The sequence below is a fragment of the Pan paniscus genome, chromosome 14 (assembly GCF_029289425.2).
Source record: "Pan paniscus chromosome 14, NHGRI_mPanPan1-v2.0_pri, whole genome shotgun sequence".
Taxonomy (NCBI): domain Eukaryota; kingdom Metazoa; phylum Chordata; class Mammalia; order Primates; family Hominidae; genus Pan; species Pan paniscus.
In genome coordinates this window covers 50,605,362-50,629,438 of record NC_073263.2, presented here as the reverse complement: position 1 = coordinate 50,629,438, position 24,077 = coordinate 50,605,362, and the positions used below count along the sequence as shown (strand labels likewise).

At 36.5% G+C, this 24,077-nt stretch overlaps 2 protein-coding genes across 4 annotated transcripts in view; one reads left to right on the top strand and one right to left on the bottom strand.

Annotated features, from left to right (window-relative positions):
* The window catches only part of FNDC3A (fibronectin type III domain containing 3A), a 228,056-nt gene that overhangs the window by 17,763 nt on the left and 186,216 nt on the right, over positions 1 to 24,077 (bottom strand). For all 3 annotated transcript variants that reach the window (XM_003811430.6, XM_003811431.6, XM_003811432.6), the window contains 10 exons: positions 23,279 to 23,417; positions 19,916 to 19,969; positions 17,461 to 17,585; positions 16,474 to 16,648; positions 13,365 to 13,451; positions 5,889 to 6,027; positions 4,806 to 4,874; positions 3,361 to 3,479; positions 869 to 974; positions 605 to 780 (listed from right to left, as the gene is read on the bottom strand). In XM_003811430.6, coding sequence (XP_003811478.1) covers positions 605 to 780; positions 869 to 974; positions 3,361 to 3,479; positions 4,806 to 4,874; positions 5,889 to 6,027; positions 13,365 to 13,451; positions 16,474 to 16,648; positions 17,461 to 17,585; positions 19,916 to 19,969; positions 23,279 to 23,417 — 1,189 coding nt within the window. The remainder of the gene's footprint in view (positions 1 to 604; positions 781 to 868; positions 975 to 3,360; positions 3,480 to 4,805; positions 4,875 to 5,888; positions 6,028 to 13,364; positions 13,452 to 16,473; positions 16,649 to 17,460; positions 17,586 to 19,915; positions 19,970 to 23,278; positions 23,418 to 24,077) is intronic.
* On the top strand, positions 3,539 to 4,631 carry LOC112436905 (cytochrome c oxidase subunit 7C, mitochondrial). Its single transcript, XM_034936963.3, has 2 exons — positions 3,539 to 3,569; positions 4,265 to 4,631. The coding sequence occupies exons 1-2, from the start codon at positions 3,539 to 3,541 to the stop codon at positions 4,513 to 4,515; spliced, it is 282 nt and encodes a 93-aa protein (XP_034792854.1). The 3' UTR covers positions 4,516 to 4,631.

Sequence of the window (24,077 nt, the reverse complement as noted above, 5' to 3'; positions counted from 1 at the left end):
GCTTACCTCTATCACTTATTAGTTTGTATGACTGTGGGCAAAATATTTAGCTTTCCTGAACCCGTTTTCTTAGTTGTGAAATGGAGATATCACCTACTTTGTCCACTTTTTGGAGTTCTATATTAAATACATAGATAATATTTCAAAAAATACATACAAAACCAGAATAGTTTCAAGCATAAGTTTTTTTTCATTTGGGCAAAAAAAATGAATCATAATTAGTTGCCAACTGAAAGTAAATGCTACTTTAGCCTCAAAAAACTTCAATCAGCCTCAAAAAACTTCAGTACTTATGATTTTACTTCTACTCTTAAATTGATTAAGTAAACTCTATTAACACTGCCTAAAAGGTAAACTCTAGCCCAGCTGAAGTCCAAAGTGTCACAAACTGTAAGTGGGATCTAAAAATACCGAGATTTCATAAAAATTAAGTTATGGAATATACTGACTTCTCTTGTATTTATCAATGTAGGCTTGTTAAAAATTGTTAAATTTGGAGTCATATGTTAAAGCCAAATGGCCAAATAACGGATATGATGATGTATGTTAAAATGAAACATATATCACCATTGTGATTATAATTCTATCAGCACAGTCTTCTTACCCCCATTTTGTTAGCTGCACGTAGTCTGAAGCTGTATGTCTTTCCAGGAAGAAGGCTGCTCACTGTACATTCTACTTCAGAACCTTGGTAAACTTCTCTAGGTTCATCTTTTTCTATAGGAGACATTTCCACACTGTAACAGGAAATGGGTGATCCACCATCAACCAGAGGGGGTCCTAAAAGATGGAAAGATTAATGCAATTTAGCAAGACGAATACTTCCTGTTCTAGCTTAATTATAATTTATTACCAAAATGGAAATTACCCCATCGTAACTGTATTTCTTTTGCTTTGGGTCTACCCTGTAATCTGGGAGGGAGGCATGGGCCAGGAGGCACAGCTGGAGTCTGCACAAGTAAAGATTCAGAGACCTGCCAAAACAAAAGCAAAAAGAAAACAAAAATGCCCCAAAACCAAATAATCAGATTGCTTTTGGTAAGGAAAAATAATATAAACACAAATATTGCACTGATAATTTGAAATTGTACTTGATTGTCAACAAAAAAGGAATAAAGTTCTGAAAAAAAATGAAAACCCAATTAAATAAAAACTCAAAATTTTCATAGACAAAGAAAGACATGTACTGTGCAACTACTATATACAAAGCAAGTTACTGAAAAAGAACTTCAATGAACCCTTCCTTTCCTTTTCTTTCCATAACTAAAGAAAAAAACAACTTCCAACACAATTTAATGGGCAATATTTTTGATCTTCTCCAAAAGGATCCATAAATCTCTTCTAAGGAGGGATGTTTTAAAATACTGTATATGCTGTTTGTATTGTTGTAAGGAGGTTTAGAATATTTTGGCTACTTTACTACTGTAGACTGTATTTTTAACCTAAACACTGATTGATTTATTTTTAGAGATGGGGTCTTGGTATGTTGCCCAGGATGGAGTGCAGTTGCTATTCACAGGTATGATTACAGCCTCAAATTCTTGGGCTCAAGCAATCCTCCCACGTCCAGAGTAGCTGAGACTATACACATTTGTCACTGCACCAAGCTTAACTTATACATTAAAAGATTATCTTTCCTTCATCCTTTCCACCTAAAAATAATTCTAAAATCAGGTAAGCTTTTCCAGTTACTTGGCATCTTTCTAGGTATTTGATACTGCTTTTAGTTTCTATGCTATATTTATATTTTAAAAAGCCTTTATTTTTAAAGACACTCTGTTAAAAACAATGCCACACTGGGCCGGGCGCGGTGGCTCACACCTGTAATCCCAGCGCTTTGGGAGGCTGAGGCGGGTGGATCACAGGGTCAGAAGATCGAGACCATCCTGGTTAACATGGTGAAACCCAGTCTCTACTAAAAATACAAAAAAGTAGCCGGGCATGGTGGCAGGCACCTGTAGTCCCAGCTACTTGGAAGGCTGAGGCAGGAGAATGGTGTGAACCCAAGAGGAAGAGCTGGCAGTGAGCCGAGATCGTGCCACTGCACTCCAGCCTGGGCAACAGAGTGAGACTCTGTCTCAAAAAAAACAATGCCACAAAATCAGTGGCATATTACTTACTTGCAACATATTAAGGTTCATACTTAACATTCTTTTTAAACACAAAATATTTGGTCATCTTTTTATCAGAAAGCTATCCTATATAAAAATGCTGTAAAATGCTATAGTAGAATAGGATTTTGTGCATGTGTATGTGTTGTTGCTTTTCTTAAATCCAGGGAGATTTTCTTACTGGATAAAATGAAGCAACTGGAGCACAAGCCAGTTGGGCAGGACTCACACTCAGTTTCACATTAGTTTCATTTTCAACAAAATGCCTATATTTCATTTTTAAAAAAGAATACTTTCATTGCATTAAATTTCATTTCAAAAAAAAAAACAAACCCAGCAATTATGAATGATCCAAGAAACCATTCTTGGTTTAATTCATTTAAAAAAAAAAATCACTTGGCCGGGTGCGGTGGCTCATGCCTGTAACCCCAGCACTGTGGGAAGCTGAGGCCGGTGGATCACAAGGTCAGGAGTTCGAGGCCAGCCTGGCCAACATGGTAAAACCCCGTCTCTACTAAAAATACAAAAATTAGCCAGTTGTGGTGGGGGGCGCCTGTAGTCCCAGCTACTAGGGAGGCTGAAGCAGGAGAATTCTTGAACCCAGGAGGCAGAGGTTGCAGAACCCAGGAGGCAGAGGTTGCAGTGAGCCCCGATCGTGCCACTGCACTCCAGCCTGGGCGACAGAGTGAGACTCTGTTTCCCAAAAAAAAAAAAAAATCACTCATTAATAAACATACATCCCTAGAACATTATGTCTTTATATCAATGGTACACTTTAAGTTCATTTTGGTTATTGAGTCTCTAATAATAAAATAATGGCCAACTTTTTTGAAGTAAGTAAATATTAGAAAGTAGATTTAAACAGCAGATACTATTTTATGATGTGTCCTCACACACATAATTTATGGAGCAGTAAATCGGTCTATAATTATTTTATTTCTATTTCTGCTTAGTATGGTTATTGAGCATCATTCTCAAATTTATCTTTATAAAATTTTCTCCAATGTTTTCATGTATTTGTTTTTCCAAAGCTGAATACCAACCAGACAACAGACACACACTGAATACTTACTGTGAGCTAAGTACCACATTAGAATATTTTGGTCACTATCAAATTAACCCAACAGGTTACAGAAGTTACTTTTCTCCATTTGTGGATATGTTTCAATATTTGAAGTGGCACCTGGTGATCCTACCCCATTTGGCCAAACTTAATAACAACACAAAAGAATCTACATATAAGTATTACCGCACTCTGTCCTCCATCACTGATGCAGTAAACTCGTAAACGATAGAAACAGCCTGGATTCAGTCGATCACAAAGATGTTCCCTGGTAGCACCACTGTATATCATTTCCCATTTGTTTCCTGTAAGGTGAGGAATTGAGTTCAATCAGATACTAGGTAATGTTTAACGTTTTGGTATCATGGACACATCAGGTATCCTAGCTTCACAAAGTAAGTATTTGTGTAATTTGTCAGAAACAATTTAGGTTTGTTTCGGTTTCCTGGAAATGATCTAATTTTCTTTATGTGTGCAGCTTCCTAGACAAGTCTGCATGGCTTTGTGGAAGTGAAATATCTCTGTAACTCTGTACAGACTTTGGCCTAGATTGATAATTTACTTTTAATTAAGCATTTTAAATGTGTTTACTGGTCCAGTAATAACGTTATAGCATACAAAGAGTACAAAAAACCAGTATCAGAGGAAGTCTAGTCCTAATTAAAAGACATCTTTTTTTTCTTTTTGGCAGGAAATAGGTCATTTCATAGAAATAAACACTGCTAAATGTGTGATTCAAGAATAAAGTTCACTAGTCATAAAACTTACTACTAAAACTAGTATGATGTGAGTTAAATTTTAGAAGTTAATCCTTCTCTGATATATCTGTATATAAATCTAACTGAATAAACTAACCTTCAGAAGATTCATAGTATCTAATGACTTGGTCTAGGTGTATAGAGGCTGAGCAATGTAAATAAATTAGAACAAAAAGAACATGTAAATGCAATGATACAGGTGTTCAGCACTCTTACATTTGATTCACTGTATTTCTGGAAATCACAATTTAAAGTGGATCATAACAGGCAAAATCCTAACTGCTACAAACAAAGAAAAAAAAAGTCCAGGAAAAGAAAAACGTCTTGGTGAGGTGCCGCCATTTCATCCATCCTCGGTTTCTGTGCCTTTCGCAGAGCTTCCAGCAGCGCTACGTTGGGCCAGAGCATCCGGAGGTTCACAACCTCTGTGGTCCGTAGGAGCCACTGTGAGGAGGGCCCTGGGAAGAATTTGCCATTTTCAGTGGAAAACAAGTGGTCGTTACTAGCTAAGATGTGTTTGTACTTTGGATCTGCATTTGCTACACCCTTCCTTGTAGTAAGACACCAACTACTTAAAACATAAGGATGTTTCAGTTCATCCATTAACAGATATGAAGAGCATTTTAAGAGGTACAGCCTCTGGAAGTGGATCAAACTTGAACTCATATGGCATACTAGATATGTTTGTCAATAAACTTATGACATTAAAAAAAAAAAAAATCCAGGACAACCCAAAGTGAAGTGAACATCTTTTTATGGTGTACCTTATGAAAAGCAAGAAGGAAGAAAAGATATGACATAAAATGTAAAGCCATAAAGAATAGAAAGAGACTGGCTGGAATAAATCTATCAGTGTTTAATATCCATTCATACCGTTAGAACCTTCTGCCATCTCCACTACATATTTATTGATGGCTGCTCCGCCATTGTCTTTTGGTGGATCTATCCAAAGAAGCAAAGTAGTATTAGGCAAGGTACAAAACAACATAAAAATGATAAAAAAAACCTAATAAACAGAATACCAAACTAGGTTTTAAAAAAAATCACCTGCAATGACTTAATACCAGTACCCAATTACTCCATGCTGTTGTCATCTGCTTTTCACTTAATTTACCATATTTAAAATACGGCTCTCTATAACAATTTTTAATGGCTGCATGATATTCCATTTACTTATTTTTATTTATTTTTTTTAGATGGAGTCTCACTCTGTTGCCCAGGCTGGAGTGCAATGGTACAATCTCGACTCACTGCAACCTCTGCCTCCTGGGTTCAAGCGATTCTCCTGCCTCAGCCTCCTGAGTAGCTGGGACTACAGGCATGTGCCACCATGCCCAGCTAATTTTTGTAGTTTTAGTAGAGACGGGGTTTCACCATGTTGGCCAGGCTGGTCTCGAACTCCTGACCTCATGTGATCTGCTCGCCTGGGCCTCCCAAAGTGTTGGGATTACAGGCGTGAGCCACCATGCCCAGCCTCCATTTACTTTAGATGTTAAGGTTGTTTGAAATTTTTGAATATTATAAATATCATTGAAGCATTTTTATTGGTCTGAATTTTTCAGGCAAGGGTCAAGTTTATGGGATCTTTGTTTTTCCATTAGGTATGTAGGTAGGTGCTCGATAAATGTTTGTTTTAAATGAATGGTTTTCATTTCTTACGAGAGCCAGATGACCCAGGTGACTTTAGCTGCAAGTTCAGTAATCCTTCATTTCACAGTGCTACCCCTGCTCATTATCTTACAGTGGATCACAAGTTCCTTTTTATCATATCTTAACCTAGCATGTATGAGTATAAGGTTTTCCACAAAAAACATACCCAATGAATGACTCTCACATTTCTTTTTGGACTGGCTTGAGATAACAAATTTACTCAAATATCTTAAAAATTATCTTCATATTCAAATTATTTTAATCAAACGCAAAAGTAATAATGTATAAACATGCATAATATCTTACCCCAAGTTATTTTAAAACTGTGTGAATGTATCTTTCCTTTCACTGAAGGCTTTACAGGTATGCCTGGTTTATCAGGGCAAGTAGTAAATTCTACTACTTCACTTGGATTACTTTTACCTTCTGAGTTGTAAGCAATAACCTGTGATGAGAACAGAAAGACATTAAATAATACACTTGATACCTAATGATACTGGCTTAATAAACAAAGTGATAGGAGACAAACAGCTTCAACCAAATGATAAAATACATTTTTTTTAGCTTGGAATGGCTTGTTCTTTGAGAATTGCTTGTCTCCAATAGATACTTGGCATATATGAAGAGTATGCAACTGTACTTCCCCTTTTAGAGTCCGTCCTGGGAATACAAGTGTAAAACCTAATATTTTGATACTAAATAAGAATCAAAGGAACAAGCTATAATCTGGTGATTCTTCATGGGCTTTAGGCTTGCTTTGTTTCTTCTTTTAATATTCTTTGTGAGTTTAGAAAGAGGTCCACACATTCTCTGAATCTCCTTTCTTCAAAAGGTGAAGTCTAATCCCCCTTCCCTTGTGTGTGTGTTATACTTAATGACTCACTCTAACAAACAGAATACAGCAGAAATGACGGTGTGTGTAACTTCCCTATGGAAAAACTCATGTGGTGAGGAACTGAGGGTTCCTGGAGACAACCATGTGAGTGAACCTGAAAGTGAGTGAAGTCCCAGGAGAGCCTTGAGATGACTGCAACCCCAGTTGACATCTTGATTACAACCTCATAGAGACCCTGCATCAGAATTACCCAGTTAAGCTGGTTCTCAATTCCTGACCCACAGAAACTATAAGTTTGTTTTTTCAAGCTGCTAAATTTTGGGATAATTTGTTATAAAGCAATAGAGAAATATAATTCCAATCTAGGTATTATTCTATTATAGAAATTTAACTATACCTGTATTGTTACATTTTCTCCTCTACTGAACTTAAAGATCCTCAAGTCCAATATCGAACCATGATTTTTTCTTCTCTAAACCTGCCCCTCTTTTTCTCTCCCCACAGTAAAAAGCTCTACCATCTACCTAGTTGCTCAAGTCAAAAGTGTTAGAGACAAACTGCCCCAAAAAAGCTTCTTGGTACTGCTGACACTCCCCTCAAACCTCTCCATGCTGCCCACCCCCCTCCCCTTTATGCTCTGCAACTCTTCTCCGTGCTGCCCACCTTTCCCTCTGAGCCCCTTTACATTTCTAAGCCCTTATCTAGGTGCCACAGTGAAGCCAGCAGACTTCACCTATCAGGCCTTGCTGTGATAAGCAAATCCCAATTACAGGCCATTGGGACCGCACAGGGGGAGGTCGTGGGAAGCACAAACAAGCTTTACCTACACCTACCTGTAAGTTCCTTCATTTAGCTGCTACCACAAACGTCACAAGGTGATATATGATAAAGTTAACCAACAAACGACCCCAGGGTCTCTCTCCCTAATATAAACCCCTCATTTTATAAGCTCAGGGCTTCCTCCTCTGTCTGTAGTGGAGCAGCTGGCAGGTTCAATAAACTTACTCGGCTGACTTTGGGTCTATTCTTCCTCTCGGTTGACCTTACAAAAAGGAGACATCCTTGATTCTTCTCTAAACCGCATCCAATCTCTTACTATATCTGGTTAACTTTACCTCCACTTCACTGTTCTTTACAACTACGACCACTTTAATGAAAGCCTCCTTTCTCCTATCTTTCCTGAGTGACTGTAATTATACCACTAGCTAGTTTCCCAGTGTACATTCTTGCCCTTGACCCCCAACTACTTTCTACACCGAAGCCAGAGGGACTTTTTATCACTGCTTAGCTCAGAACCCTCTAATGGCTTCCCATCTTACTCAAAATAAAATCTAAATTCCACACCATGCCTACAAGGCCCTATGTGATTTCATCCTTAACTACCTCTTGAAACTCCACTGTAGGGTCTTTGTGCTAGCAGTTATTTCCTCACTTGAATGTTTTTCTGATTTTGACATGCTACTTCCTTGTTACTCAGATCTGTTTAAATGTCGTTTCCAAGAAGACTTCCTTAACTACCCAGTCATTCTCTCTTACCCCATTCTATTTTAATTAACCTGCATTGCACTTACCACAATCTATTTGTTTGCTTATTTATTGTCCACTCCCCTCATCAGAATATCTGTTGTAGTCTTAGTGTTTAGAACAATGCTTAGCAGAGAGTAGATGCTCAACAGATATTGGTTGAATGAATGACTCATAGATGGGGACTATGATGCTATATAACACCATACACAAGGATATGAGTAAATCTACCACCCCAAATAAATCACAAAGCCCATCAGAACTCAGTAAAGTTTAGTCCAATTGTTCAATTTTGCTCAGGCTTCCTCAGTCCTCTCACAGTCACATGGATTTTCAGGATGTTTTCTTACTCTACTCCTTTATAAATGAGACTACAAATGGGTTTAAAACACTTCTCAATGTTGTGCACAGAATCTACTTAAACCTTTTAACCAGAAGAGTCCTCCTAAAAACTATAAAGATTCATTTAATTATGTTTTTAAGGCTCTATAGTTCAACATTGTCTCCTTTTACTGTAACGCACCTTCTAGTCATAAAGGTAATTAAAGGTATAAAGTCAAAAAGATAATCTCCCCCCACCCAAATTTTACAAATAATCAAAATGTTCATTTAGTGCCTATCACATAAGGAGCACTGTGCTAGGAACCCTGTGTGAGCAGATCGTACCTTGAAGGAGTTTAGAATCTTCATGCAGAAGATAAGCAATATGCATATCAAAAGAATGGGGCAGGAGAAGAAAGATTACTAAGGCCTAAAATGGTTTAGGAAGGCTTTGAAAAGGGAAATGGAAGTGTTATGGAGTCTTCCTGGGCAATAGCAATCAAAGGGGAAGCTTGGGTAAGAGAAAAAACAGAAAGCCCTGTACATAAGAGCACAAGTGAATAGTAAACAGCTCTGCTCAGGGACAGATGAGTAGTTAATCTGGTGAGGTAGCTGGTTCAAGTATGGACTGGAAGGTAGTAAATTTTAAAAACTGAACAGAAATATAAAGAATCTTATATCAAACTAAGGAAATTGTTTCTTAGAGGGAAAGGTGTTTTTCAGAAAGACTAATCTAGGTATAGAAAAGAACCTGGATTGGAAGGTAAAAAAAGAGCCTGAAGGCAGTTATATACATAATATGTTTGAAGATTTAGTATTCTTCAAGACAGAAATGGCAGATGATATATGGCAAAAAGATGGTATATCCAAGCAAGAGAGGGATACACCAAGAAGACCTAAGGACTTAGCTAGGGCACACTTAGGGCAGAAGTGACACCAGACAAGATGAGAGGAAGAAAACATGACTACATACTATGTGTACTGTAACAGATGCTGACATAAATGAATTTCAAGGATGGAACATAAAAGTAGTTAACGGAGCCAGATAGAAGCTGTTTTGATTTCTCTTTACCTATAAAAAGACCTCAAAAAACAAGGAATAAGCTGAAAGTGAAAGTATCTAAAGGTTCTTAGCTCAAGATACCTTGACCTTTAGAAGCCTTACTACATCCAAAGTGGGGACTGGAAAGAAAAAAAGAAAAAAAAAATCCCAGAAGGCTTTCTACTTGAAAAACTTTTTCAGAAAATTCAGGAAATTCAGTTTTCTAGTGGCCTAGGATTATAGGACTGGCCACTCGGCTCTGAAGCCTTTGATCGTTTAAAAAAAAAATTTAGACACCAGGTCCTAGCCCAGCCTTCAGTGAACCATTCGATGAAATTAGAATTGCTTATAACTCTTAATTTTAAATAATTTTAAAGAATTCTGACTGCTTTGCTGTGCTTTAAAATTTTATTTTTGGCTGGGCGTCGTGGCTCATGCCTGTAATCCTAGTACTTTGGGAGGCTGAGGTGGGAGGATTGATTGAGTACAGGAATTCAAGACCATCCTGGGCAACATACAAGACTATCTCCACAAAAAAATATAAAAAAATAAAAAATAGCCAGGTATGGTGGCTCATGCCTGTAGTCCCAGCTTACTCAGGAGGCTGAGGCGGAAGGAACCCTTGAGCTCAGGAGTTTGAGGCAGAAGTGAACTATGATTGTGCCAATGCACTCCAGCCTGGGTGATGGTGTGAGCCCCTGTCTCAAAATAAATAAATAAATAAATAAATAAAATTTTATTTTCATTCTTATCATTTAAATTTTTTCACTGTTCTTATCTTGTTTTAGTATTTTGGTTATCCCAGAATTGTCCTCAGTGTAGAACCTAGAGCTCTAGTATTTGGTAAACTTGGTCATATTAGTAGTTCACTTTACATTAATCATATTCTTATTGTTTCTTCAGAATAATAATATGCTACTTAGTCATTACTTCCTGGATTATTTTTTTTTTGTAGCTTTTCTCAAAGTGTTCTAAGATCTCTCTAAAATATTAAGATTTTATTTTGATACGACTGTTTGAAAGAATCTGCAATATCTAGCTAGAAAAGGAAGACCAAGACACAATAATAGGATTTAATGATTCAAAATGCCCTCAAGCTGGGTTCCCTGCACATGGCAGATTTAAAATAAGTGTCTGAGCTCCTAGAACTTCATACAAGCATCATTTTCTACTTCCTGTTTTTTTTTCCTCCTCTAGATCAGTTGTTTCCAAATTTTGGCAAGGATCAGAATTACTTAGAAGTATACCACAACAGACTGCTAGGCCTCTGCCCCCCAAATTTCTGATTTAGTAGATGGGGGTGGGGAGGGGCAGGGCCAGAGAATTTACATTTCTAACAAGTTCTCAGGCGATACTGATAAAATGGCCTGCTGACTACTTTGAGAACTATTGCTCCACATCTTAATAAGCCAGAATATAGCCTCCTTCCTTTTATCCAGTGATGAGTAAAGAGGTGGCTTTCAGACATATTGTTTTCCCATCTCCAACCTCATTATCTGGGAGAATTTTGTGCAACAGCCTACTGTCTCCTTGGAGATTCTGACTGTATACTTCTCCCTCCCCTGAAATTTGACAGTGACCACCATAGTGAAACACACTTTAATTAATTAGTTAATACTATTAAGAGATGGGGTCTTGCTCTGCTGCCTAGGCTGGAGTGCAGTGACACGATCATAGCTCACTACAGCCTTGAAATCCTGGACTCATATGATCCTCCTGTCTCAGCCTCCGAAAGTGTTGGGATTATTACAAGCGTGAGCTACCATGCCTGGTGGCTTTTAAATAGAAAAAACAAATTTTTTTTTTTTTGAGACAGAATCTTGCTGTATTGCCCAGTCGGGAGTGCAGTGGCATAATCTTGGCTGACTGCAACATTTGCCTCCCAGGTTCAAGCAGTTCTTGTGCCTCAGACTCCCGAGTAGTTGGGATTACAGGCGTGAGCCACCATGCCTGGCCTAAATAGAAATTTGATTAGCTTATAGTAGAATGCTAAGGAATTTAACACATATGTATATTTGTATCCATTTCAGTCCCTATAATACCATGGTGTTACATGGTAGTAGAATTTTAGGATTTTCATAAACTTAACAAATTACAAAGACATTAACAACTTCCTCTTTAGGAGGCCTGTTGGAATGCTTCATTAATGAAGCAAAAATACAATCCAATATCATCACAAAACTGGAATGGATGTGCCTATTTCTCAGGTATTTTATAAATCTTGTAAATATGAAAATCATATTTAGAAATTAAATTGACATAGCATTATTGTAAGTTTTTAAAATGAAGCTAATAGCATAAAATAAAGCATAACAATTATTATGTGCTAAATAATCAAATTTCCCATTGCTAAAGACTTAAGATTCTCAAGAAGTAATAAAATTTATCTTTGCTTTTTAATAGTGAAAACAATTTACAGTGGCTTTTATCATTTATTTGAAATGGTTTGATTAAATAAGCACTGGCAGGAAAATTTAAATGTTGAATTTATCAACTAATGAGCAAAGTTTCTCACTGATGATGAAGGAAGTTAGAAATAAGGACAGGGGAAAACTAAAATTAACCTGTGGCACTGGATTAGAATTGAAGGTATCTGGTGTGAACTCATGATTTTTAAAAATACAGAGATACAGAGACACAGATATGTATCTGTGTTGTAATTGTCTATGTATATACACATGTATAAATATCTGCATATAAACTAAACATATACACACATATAGTTCCTAGCTGTGTCCATTGGGAGGGTGCTCAGGAGCAGTAAAACCTCTATGGCAATTAAGTATACTTAGTATCTAGATCTTGATTCCTAAATATCACTGTCCACTAAAAGGATCCTGGTGCTTTGAGAAATGGCCAATTCCAGAGTTGAAGAAGGTAAAGTTTAAGATGAGACTAGAAATCTTGTGCCAGAAAGGAAGGGCTCAAAGAATGAGAGACATGTCAAAAGGATTCTGAAGCCAGCTTGTAGGGGATCCCAAATCTGGGACAATTTGAGCCTCACAATAATCAAAGTAACAAAATATAAGCCATTTAACAGACTTCCATGAGTACATACTGATATAAATGGGGAGAAGAGAAAGTCTTTCTTTCCTTACAGTATAATACCAACTAATGAATGTAGAAAAAATGATACAATTTTAAAAATCACCACTTGGCACCATCAATCATGGTAATAATTGATTTAGGCAAGTATCACCAATGGGTGTTAAAACTATGGATGAAAGTTTGATGAGGAACAAGATGCTCACAGGGTACACAGTATTTACAAAATACTTATTAATTACAAACAAAAAAGAATAACTTTACAGTTATTATAAATATAAGAAGAATATGGTAGATACAGGCTTTATCAAGTGACTACCAGTAATAAGACAAATTGAAATTATACACCACTTGATATGATACATTGAGAAAAATGTAGCATTATTTTCTGTGATATTCCTGCCAACAAAGCATATACTTAGTATGTTCTAACATTCATATTTTAAAAGATGTTTGGTCACATTACACAAATAAGAGCCATATAAATTGGTTTTTGTTTTAAATATATAAGGTTTGAGAAGCACCGCTATATAACAAAGTAAAACAAAAAAGCTCACTAGAAAAGGTCAACATTATTTAAGATCTAAAACCAAAGGAGTGAAGTATATACTTGTCTTTAAAACAGTAAGAATAGAGGCTGGGTGCAGTGGCTTGTGTCTGTAATCCCAGAACTCTGGGAGGCCGAGGCAGGAAGATCACTTGAACCGAGGAGTTTGAGACCAGCCTGGGCAAGATGGTGAAACCTCGTCTCTACAAAATAAGTTAGCCAGGTGTGGTGGCATGCACCTGTGGTCTCAGCTGCTTGGGAAGCTGAGGTGGGAGGATGACTTGAGCCCAGGAGGTTGTGGCTGCAGTGAGCCATGATTGTGCCACTGCAGCAGCCTGGGTGACAGAGTAAGAGCCTGTCTCAAAAAACAAACAAACAAACAAACAAACAAACAGAAAACAAAGAACCCCAACACACCAGTAAGAATAGGAACAAGGAACAAATCGTTTAAGGGTTTTCAAAGCTTACCTTAAATTTATACTTAGTACTACGTCTGAGATTTTTCACTGTGTAAGCAAGATCTTCTCCATCATATTTAGGCTTAAAACCATATCCCTGGAAAAGGAAAAAACAAAGTCTTCATTCGATGTCTAAGAATAGAAATATGGGCAATAATGAATATGTGAAAAGACCTGGGTTTCTCTTCATCTTCTACTATGTGCAATATGACTAATGCTCTGTTGAGTGGAATCCTCACCTCGATGCTTCTGTCTTCAGTGGGTAGACCCGGAAATGCTTATTGAACATTTGGTAGAAGATGAAGCAGGCCACTTAGTCTCAGTAAATATAGTAGCCAAGAGAAGACGATCTTTGTTGAGGGAAGAGTTTAGAGTTGGAGCCAATGGTAACTTCACCATCAGTAAGCTATCCCAAGAACAGAGATTTCCCAGAGACATCGTGCAAGAGCTGAATAGAACTGTAAGTAGTTAACATATTTAACTTGCCTTTAACACATGGTTGTTTAAGTAAATAATTGAAGGGTTAATTGTGCTGGCAGGTGAGGATGTCACTTAGGTTTGGGATGGCTATTTCCAGCACTAGTGACAATGCTTTACAAATTTTCCGAACGTTATCATTTTTTGAATTTAAAAAATTGAGATATAATTCATATACTGTAAAATTCACCATTTCAAAGTATAAAATCTAATGGCTTACAGTGTATTCACAAAGTTGTGCAACCTTCCCCTAATTTCTAATTTCAGAAAAAGCCTGTCCTTTTTTGGGTAGCAGTCACTTCCCTCCACCTATCTACTAACATACTTCCTGTCTCTATGGATTTGTCTATATCCATATAAATGGAATCATATAATATGGAGTCTTTTGTAACTGGGTTCTTTAGCATAATGTTTTCAAGGTTGGTTCTTATAGGTCATCAAGGTTGGTTTCAAGGTTGTGGCATATACTGGTACTCTTTTTACGGCTGAAAAATATTCCATTGTATGGATACACCACATTTTGTTTATCCATGTATCTGTTGATGGACATTTGGGTTGTTTCCACTTTTTGACTATTATGAATAATGCTGCTATGAACATTTGTGTACAATTTTTTTGTATGAACATGTGTTTTCAATTCTTTTGGGTATATACTTAGGGGTGGCCCAATGCCATTTTTGACCCATATTCCTTCAAAGTAGCTCTGAAAATCTATGAACTATATATAGATTTAATAATAGAATACACCCTAACTCCTGGTCAGCTAGCCTCTAGGTAATAGGATGTCAGTGATGTGTAACTAGATTCAGGCTGTACTACAGTTTCACAGGAAACTTTTAAAATCTTCTGTGACACTTTGGGAAGCAGTGTATAAATACAGTTAGAGAAAGGCAGACACAATATTTCCTCATCTTTTAGAGCTGCTTAGTCAAGAAGGCTGTGGTGATCTTCCCCTCCTCATAGTTCCCCTAAAACAGATATAGTTAAAGTGCAGCCTATATGGTTCCAAAGCACAGACAGACATATATACATACACACAAATAAAACAAAACCCCCTTCACATCAAAAGAAAAGACAGAGTTCTCAGGCTGGGCACAGTGGCTCAAGTCTGTAATCTCAGCACTTTGGGAGGCTGAGGTGGGAAGACCACTTGAGCCTAGGAGTGTGAGACCAGCCTAGGCAACATAGCGAAACTCTGTCACTACAAAAAATAAAATTAGCCAGGCATGGTGGCATGTGCCTGTAGTCCCAGCTACTTGAAAGGCTGAGGTGAAAGGATTGCCTGAGCCCAGGAGTTCAAGGCTGAAGTGAACTAAGATTGTGCCACTGCACTCCAGCCTGGGCTACAGAGCAAGACCCTGTTGCAAAAGAAAAAAAAAGACTGAGTTCTCCATCATACCTAACCTCTCCCAAACAGTAACAAGCCAAGGCTTCAAAGGACTGGGAAATGAGCTAACTACTGTGGCAATACTTACTGTATTAGGAGTGGCAATATTTATTGTATTAGGATTAATGCCACACTAAAATATTTTTTTTTCTGATTTTTAAAAAAATTATACTTTAAGTTCTGAGATACATGTGCAGAACATGCAGGTTTGTTACATAGGTATACATGTGCCATGGTGGTTTGCTGCACCCATCAACCCATCATCTACATTAGGTATTTCTCCTAATGCTATCCCTCCCTTAACCCCCCACCCTCCAACAGGCACCGCTGTGTGATGTTCCCCTCCCTGTGTCCAGGTGTTCTCATTGTTCAATTACCACTTATGAGTGAGAACATGCAGTGTTTGGTTCTCTGTTCCTGTGTTAGTTTGCTGAGAATAATGGTTTCCAGCATAGCCTACCAACCAAAAAAAGCCCAGGACCAGATGGATTCACATCTAAATTCTACCAGAGGTACAAAGAGGAGCTGGTACCATTCCTTCTGAAACTATTACAAACAATAGAAAAAGACGGACTCCTCCCTAACTCATTTTATGAGGCCAGCATCATCCTGATACCAAAACCTGGCAGAGTCACAACAAAAAATGAAAATTTCAGGCCAATATGCCTGATGAACATTGATGCAAAAATCCTCAATAAAATACTGGCAAATCGAATCCAGCAGCACATCGAAAAACCATGATCAAGTTGGCTTCATCCCTAGGAATGCAAGGCTGGTTCAGCATATGCAAATCAATAAACGTAATCCATCACATAAACAGAACCAATGACAAAAACCATATGATTATCTCGATAGATGCAGAAAAGGCCTTCGATAAAATTCAATACCCCTTCATGCCAAAAACTCTCAATAAACTAGGTACTGATGGAACGTATCTCAAAATAATAAGAGCTGTTTATGACAAACCCACAGCCAATATACTGAATGTGCAAAAGCTGGAAGCATTCTCTTTGAAAACTGGCACAAGACAAGGATGCCCTTGTCTCCTATTCAACATAGTATTGGAAGTTCTGGCCAGGGCAATCAGGCAAGAGAAAGAAATAAAGCGTATTCAAATAGGAAGAGAGGAAGTCAAATTGTCTCTGTTTGCAGATGACATGATTGTATATTTAGAAAACGCCATCGTCTCAGCCCAAAATCTCCTTAAGCTGAAAATGTTTTAAATACACTATTTAAAATCCATATTTGCACTTACTGAAGTTTCTTCCTCCATCTCTAAAATGTAAGAAATTCCTTCATCTGATGGTGTTCCTGAGGGCTTACTCCATTGTAAGGATAACCAAGTAATTCCAGCCTTGGTTAATACAGGACTTGCTGGCATAGAAGGAGCACAGCCTGAGGTGTAATATAACACTTCTTCACTAAAACCACTGTTGAAACAAATGGTTTTAAAAGGCATGAAAAAGTTATTTTTACGGTGAAAGAACAAGTTTGTGACAGATGTAATTTTTTTGGAAAATGACAAGTTTTGATAATGAATTATAATACAAATAATATATCTTGGGTTTGATCTCTTTATGATAACCAGGTCAGATACCAAACAGTGAATTAGTGTTCTATTAAAAATGCAGTTTTGTTCAGATTTGTAAGCCTTTATATCATAATTTATCGAGTCAATGAAAAAATATATACATTACCTTATGGAAACAATAACACTCGTGTATTGGTGTAAATGTTGTAACTTTTAAACACACTTTCATATAATGCCATTTATATAAAATAGAAAATGTAAGTTCTTAGTTGTGTAATTAAACGCACCTGCCCCTAAGGTGAGCAGAGCTATCTCTAGAACAAAAATAATTTCAATGACTCTTGAAAGATACTTGGCCTTTCTATTTAAATTGGGTATTTTAGATGTTCTTACAGTTCACCTGACTTTAAACAAAATATTGTCATCACATATGCTGAGGAGCAAAAGAAAAATCTCTTTGTCACATATAAAAATCTAATTTATATCTGAAAATCTTGGAAAGTTGTAAGTTTAATGTTTCCTGTGGTTCCTATGTAACTGAGATAACTCTCTTATAGCTTTTGCTAGACTGGTAACACATCTTAACTATATCAACAAAGAGATAAACTAAGCAGAATTTTTAATGAATAATTTGGACAGTAAATAATTATACAATTGACGTTGACTTGATAATCTAAAAATATTTACATTCTTTTATAAAGTACACCTTACCTTGTACCATAGTCATTTCTGGCCGATAGTCTGAATTTACAGCCCATTGCTGGTGAAAGTTTAGTAATTTTAAATTGTTTCTGTGAGCCCATGTAACACTGACAAAATTCTCCATTTCCTTTTCCCTACAAGAAATGGCTGATTATTATATACCATGTACATTACTGTAAAAAGATAAATTCGCATCAATTCCTTCTTGACAGTTACATATTAGCAAGTGTATACTAAAAGTCATGGATCTCAAGAGAAGGCTGAGATACAGCACATCTTTTATATGATATAGATCATCAAATGCAGAATTAAAACACCAGAGAGCAGGTATCTTTGTATGGCTTCTTGAATTAAGTACCATCTTTTAGCCAATGTTAAATCTCTGGCTTTAATAAAGGAAACTCTGCAGGTATGGACCCTACAATCTCCATAGAAGACTACCAGTGGTAGAAATGGGGTGACGATCTTTGATAGGGTCAACTGGCGGCTTTTTTCAACCTATGGAAAGCTCTAAGCAGACAGTTTTAAGAAAAGGTCCTTACCCATGCCCAAACTTCCAACTAGATAGCTCATAAACTTCTTTAAAATAAAACTTTTGGCGCTTCTACTGCTTAGATTAACACTGAAAAAGTTCTAGCAGAGAGCACAGCCCAATTACAGGCAATAAGAGGGAGAGAGAAAAGAGGACAACCAAAGAGTTTTAGAAATTTAGAGTGGTAACTAAAATGGGTAAGTTTCACATTTGCCACCCATTTTTCTTTATTGTGTTGCTAGAGATAAAATGGTAGTTAGGGTGACTTCTGCTTCAAAGAAAACCTGTAGACTGTACTTGACTGCTTTACTAAATGCTCTTTTTAGTTCTGATGTCGTTTAGTTGATTCGACTGAGTTTCTAAGTAGAAAATCATATCATCTCTAAATAATGACAGTTTTGCCCCCGAGCCAGACACCATGACTGTACTTTTTGCTTTGGTTTCAAGTCATACTGCCTTAAGTGTAACTTCTGAAATAATGTTAAATAAAGGTAGGGATAATTGGCAATCTTGACTTATTTCAGCTTTGCATAAAAATGCCTTTGTTTAGTGATGGTACAAAAATAACTATCAAGTAAGAAATTACCTTTCTATTCCTAATCTGCTTTGAGTTTTAACTGAGATGAATGGTAATTTTTATCAAATACTCTTCCTTAATTTAGCAATATAGTTTTCTTCTAAATTAATGTGATATGTTAATAGGTTTCCTAATTCTAAATTATCTTAGAATTTCCGGAATAAAATCTACTTGGTTGTGCTTTATTATTCTTTTAATATACTGCCGAATTCCCAACTTATCAATGGAATTTCTTCCACTCCCTCTGGCCCCTCTTCTTAGCTTGGTACAAGCCATAGGGCAAGAGAGAACATGGTAACTGATAGTAAAAACAATGTACTAAACCAAGCTTGTCCAACCTGCGGCCCAAGGGCCACATGCGGCCCAGGACAGCTTTGAATGTGGCCCAACATAAATTTGTTAACTTTCTTAAAACATTATGAGATATTTTTGTGATTTTTAAAAAAGCTCATTAGCTATTGTTAGTGTTAATGTAGGTTGGTGCAAAAGTAACTGCTGTTTTTACCATTACTTTTAATGGCAAAAACAGCAACTACCTTTGCACAAATGTAGTATTTTGTGTGGCCTAAGGAAGCCAAAAGACTGGACACCCCTATACTAAACAATGAAGTCCAGTATGCTTGCTGTGGTTGGCTGAGTCATGGCCACCATGAATATCCAGGTCCCAATCCCCTGAACCTGTGAATATAACCTTATATGGTAGGTGGGAATGTACAATGTGACTAAGAATCTCGAGATAGGAGCTTATCCTGGATTATCTGAATAGACCCTACATGGAATCATAAGTGTTCCTAAAAAAGGAAGACAGATTTGAAGACAGAGGAGGAAGGTGATGTGATGATGGAAACAAGGGGAGAAAAGGCAATGTGATGTGGCCATGAACCAAGTAATGAGGACAGCCTACAGAAGCTGGTCAAGGCAAGGAAACAGACTCTCCTCTAAAGTCCCTGGAGAGGGCCTGGCCATGCTGACACCTTGATTTTGTCCCAGAGAAACTCATTTTGGATTTCTGGCCTCCAGAAAAGTAAGAGAATAATGTACTGTTTTAATATCAGGTTTGGGATAATTTGTTATAGCAGCCATAGGAAAGGAATACACTTGTCTTTAAGGCTGATGTGAAAAAAAAGTTCCTTTATCAAGGTAGTTACCTAAATAATAGTTTTGATGGTGATTTATTGAAAATAGGGAAGTCAGGAATGTTTTCTAAAAACACCATCAATCCACTCATGCACCACACAAAATCATTCATACTTTTTTCGACAGAAGAATATACTTGATGATTAAAACAAAAAAGTTAATTTTGCCTGAAGATATGCACATAATGTTAACCATTTAAAAAGATTCAATTTACTTACTTCATCCCATTCTAATACAAAGTTTTGGATTTTAGAACCATTGTCACTAGGTGCCTAAAACCAACACCAAAAAACAAAATGAAAACAAATTAGTACATTCATAAATGATACTGTGATGATCTAATATAAGGATCTAGTTTATGTGGCAGATGTTTTCTGTGACTTGGTCCTGTGAAAATGTTCATAAAAATACAAAAATATATGTATTGTATGCCCTATAATCCTTTCAAATTTAAGGAAAGAAATATAAGGAAAGAAAGCAAGAAGCTACTCAAGTCTTTCCGAACACTGAACAATCCCTTTTAGCAAGAACTATTAATAACTTGAAAAAGTCTTTAAAAAAACCATTTTGCTTTTCTTCCAGAGAGTTTTATCAGCTTTAAGGTTGTAGGATTGATCCTGTCATTTGTATTAAAACTCACCTTACAAAATAAATGGAATATTGTATAAAATACCAAAGAGTGAAGAACCAGGGTGCTGAAAGGAGCTCTGAGAGGGCAGTGTCTTGGTCCTTGTTTCTAGACTCACTGTGCTGGTTACCTGAGACTGCTGACTCAGCAATCTGTTATTATTTTAGGTGTAAAAGTATGCAGTCTCCCTTGGCATTTTATTTCAGTATTTAATCACTCTAAAAATCAAGAATTTCAACCTTACTTCCATCTGAATTTTCCTTCTACAATTTCAGCCCATTTCCTCTTTGCAGAATAAATGATCACCCCTATTCTTATTATAACTCCATATATTTGCAGACAATTGACTTTAAGACTCCCCTGGTCAAAATTAAACCATTTTAATTTTTGAAATGATGTTTTTTGGACTCTATCCAGTTTCTATATAATATTGCTAACTATGTAAATGGCAATCAAGGATCATTAAGTTTTTAATACAGATGAACATGGAGGTCTAAATTATTTGTTAAACGCTAATACAGATCTTACATTAATTTTTTTAAATTATAATTTTAAACTGGTTAGCATGGCCAGAATTTGCTTGTAAGTTAGGGTAATATCTCACTGACTGGCAAAGCAGTGGCAGTTAAAAATGAATATAATGTGAACGGGGCAGAGGAACAATCTTTGGGAAACTCCAGCTCTTATGATATAGAGGAAGAGAATCCAAAGAGAGAGATCAAAAGTCTCAGCAGGAAGTGAGGGATATAAAAAGACATTTTCCAAGTGTTAATGACTCCAGATTGCTCTAGTCTATAGTTGCTGAGGTCTCTCACACTTACTTGATTAATTTTTCTCTTTTTCCAGTGAGGCTATTAAAATGTCCACCTTAACCTAAGACTGATCCTCTAGCTTTTCTCCAAGTTAGAGGGGATACTATTAAGTGTAAAGTGTTTTATCTTATCTCATTTAGTCCTCCAGTCAACTCTATGAAGTACTATTACCTGAACTATTACTTTACAAAAGAGAAAATGAGGGCTTCAAAGAACCAAATAAATCATCCCAGATCACAAAGTCATTAAAAGTAGAGCAGAACTGAATTTGTTCTATCTGCCCACAAAAATCAGTGTTCCTACCCAGCACTATTCTAGGGGCTGAGAAGTAGATAGTCTGCCTTGGGGGACTGGCAATAAGACAGAAAAAGACCATCTTTAGTGAGCTTTTTGTCATCACCATGCTCTGGCAATTCTAAACAATGTCAGTTAATAAGATACCTCTCTCAACTGCTACCTCCCATGTTAACCACCATAGGAATGCTTTTAGATTAGGTGAGGTAGCAGAGTCAAAAGACCAGATATTCAAGTCACTAAACTACTTTTAGTGACTTTTCTTCATTTTTAATATTAAATAACAATAGTTATTATGCTCATTATGTTCCAGACATTATACTATGGGCGATTTAGATGTTACCTGTTTAATCCTCCCGACTCTGAGGTATATAATACTATCCTCCAGTAACAGTGACAATGATATCTTTTTCCAACCATGTTGATTATTGTGTATGTATATAGGGTCATTTCTAGAAGGGTTCAAGCCTGGGAAACCTGTGTGGGTAATCTGAGGTACCACCACCTACATCTTATATAGGGATGTTAGGATATTGTTAAAGGCAGACATTTCAAAATTGTATTTTAATTATCTTCGAAATAAAGAACAGTCACCTACAGAAATCTTAACCTATATAAAGAACAATGGGCTGCTACCTCAACTGCTCTACCAAAGGAAAGGGTCTGAGCATATCCACAAATAAAATACTACTGTAAGTGACATGAAATAAAATTAGTCATACTTTATCACACATGAATATATGTATATATACACAGCTGCTTGACTTACATGTGTTAACAGTAGTTTTTGACTACAAAAGTATCTAATATCCTCAGAAGAACTAGAAACTAACAAGCTACAGAACAAGTAGTAAGCCCCACATTTTTAAAAGCTTTCAAAAGTAAGGCTAGCCCTGAGCTTGCTCTTGAAGCAAGGACAGATAATTAAAATCAAGAGGAACAGTTACATCTCACTGCAAACCAATGCTAACAGGAGTGGTACCCCATTCTAGGGGATGTTTTGAAATTTTGTGGGGGCTATTTCTAACCTGATCACAATAATGCAGGAGGGGAGAGTCTGGTGGTATGGGGTGAAGATCAAGGGCGCTAATAGCCCTGCAGAATGGGGGACAATCAGTATGATGGGGAATTGTTCTCTTCCTCTAGGACTTTTGAATATCTATCAGAATTGAAGAACCAAATCCCATTTTATAAAGTATTTTTTGTATGGTTTTAACAGACACCAAGTTTTCCAAAATGCAATAACTGTGCAATCTGGGAAAGACTGCATTTAATTTGTTCAGAAATTTACCAAGTCCACACTATTTCAGAAAATTATATAATCAGTGACAATGTTGTCTGTGGTATTTGAATGACTAATTCTATGTATGGTATCTGTCCACTTCATTGTATCTTCTTGTGTAGCTAGGACCAAACGTTTATGAATTAAAATATATACTTTTCTATTGACAATAACTTTATTCCTCCTTTTAGGCAGCATATTGATTTATGAGTATAGTTATTATAAATCTAATTTTAGAATACAATTCAGAATATAAAGGCATCATGACGAAATATTACAAAAAGGAGTAATGGGTTAAGAATCACTGTTGTGAATCTCAATGTCATCACATGTGCAATGTAATAAGGACTGTTAATTACAAATCGCTTTTGCTATATTTACATATAGTAAGAAAAACCAGTAACAGTGCTATTTTAAGATACATTAAATAGGCATTTGTGTCTTATATGTAAAAAGCAGGAACAAATTAAAGCTCTTTGTCTCCAGAAACAATTGAAACTTAATACTACCAGGGGAAACAAAGAAACACATGTCCAGTTGGAAACACCCTAAAGAATATTCTTACCTTCCATTGCAAAGTGAGTGAATTTTTGGTCCGATTGGCTATCCTTGGTGGATTAGGTATATCAGGTTCACAGCTCAAGGTGGTAAAGATTTCAGCTTCTGAAGGAGTTCCCTTTATAGAATTATATTCTGCCTGGACTCTATGGTGATAAAATAAATAGTTTTACCTTTCATAATCACTGTATCCTGTTTTCAATAGTGTCACCTTTAAGTACTTGCAGATTAGGAAGGTGTCCACTAAAAGTTCTATCAAGAAAATATGACTATTAGAAGTAAAAGGTGACCGTTAAAAAAAAAAGGACAAGTTTTTTTTTCTTTTTTGCTGCAACCCAAAGAAATAATTTAAAATTGTGATATAACTGTGAGTGTGCATATATATTCCTGAAACAATGTTCTCAACTATGGGGAATACACTGATGCTTTCTGTCCTATTTGATTCTATTTCTCTTTTTTAAAAATTGCTGAATATAACCCACAGAATTAAATTCATGATTAAATGTGACTACAATCTACAGTTTGAAAAAGATTAGGTTGGACAATACTTTGAGTATATCCATAGGAAGTACACTTGAACACTTAGTAGTTTAACAGAAATAATCCCAACCACATGTGCTCTTTTTACAAATGGGGGTAATTAACTAAATGTGTTATATTAGGCTTCAGCTGGGTAAGTCCTAGAGTCTATGAAATTTTAGTAAATTACACTAGAAGACCTGCATAGAGTAAAACATTATCTAAGTTCTTCCTATTAAATGTTGTGAAATTCTAGAGTCTTGGTATCCCGAACCCTAAAACAGGAT

Coding starts and splice junctions, on each gene's coding strand:
- LOC112436905 (XM_034936963.3), top strand. CDS start 3,539: ATGGACACATCAGGTATCCTAGCTTCACAAA. Junction 3,570..4,264: donor AGGTATCCTAGCTTCACAAA/GTAAGTATTTGT, acceptor CGTCTTGGTGAG/GTGCCGCCATTTCATCCATC.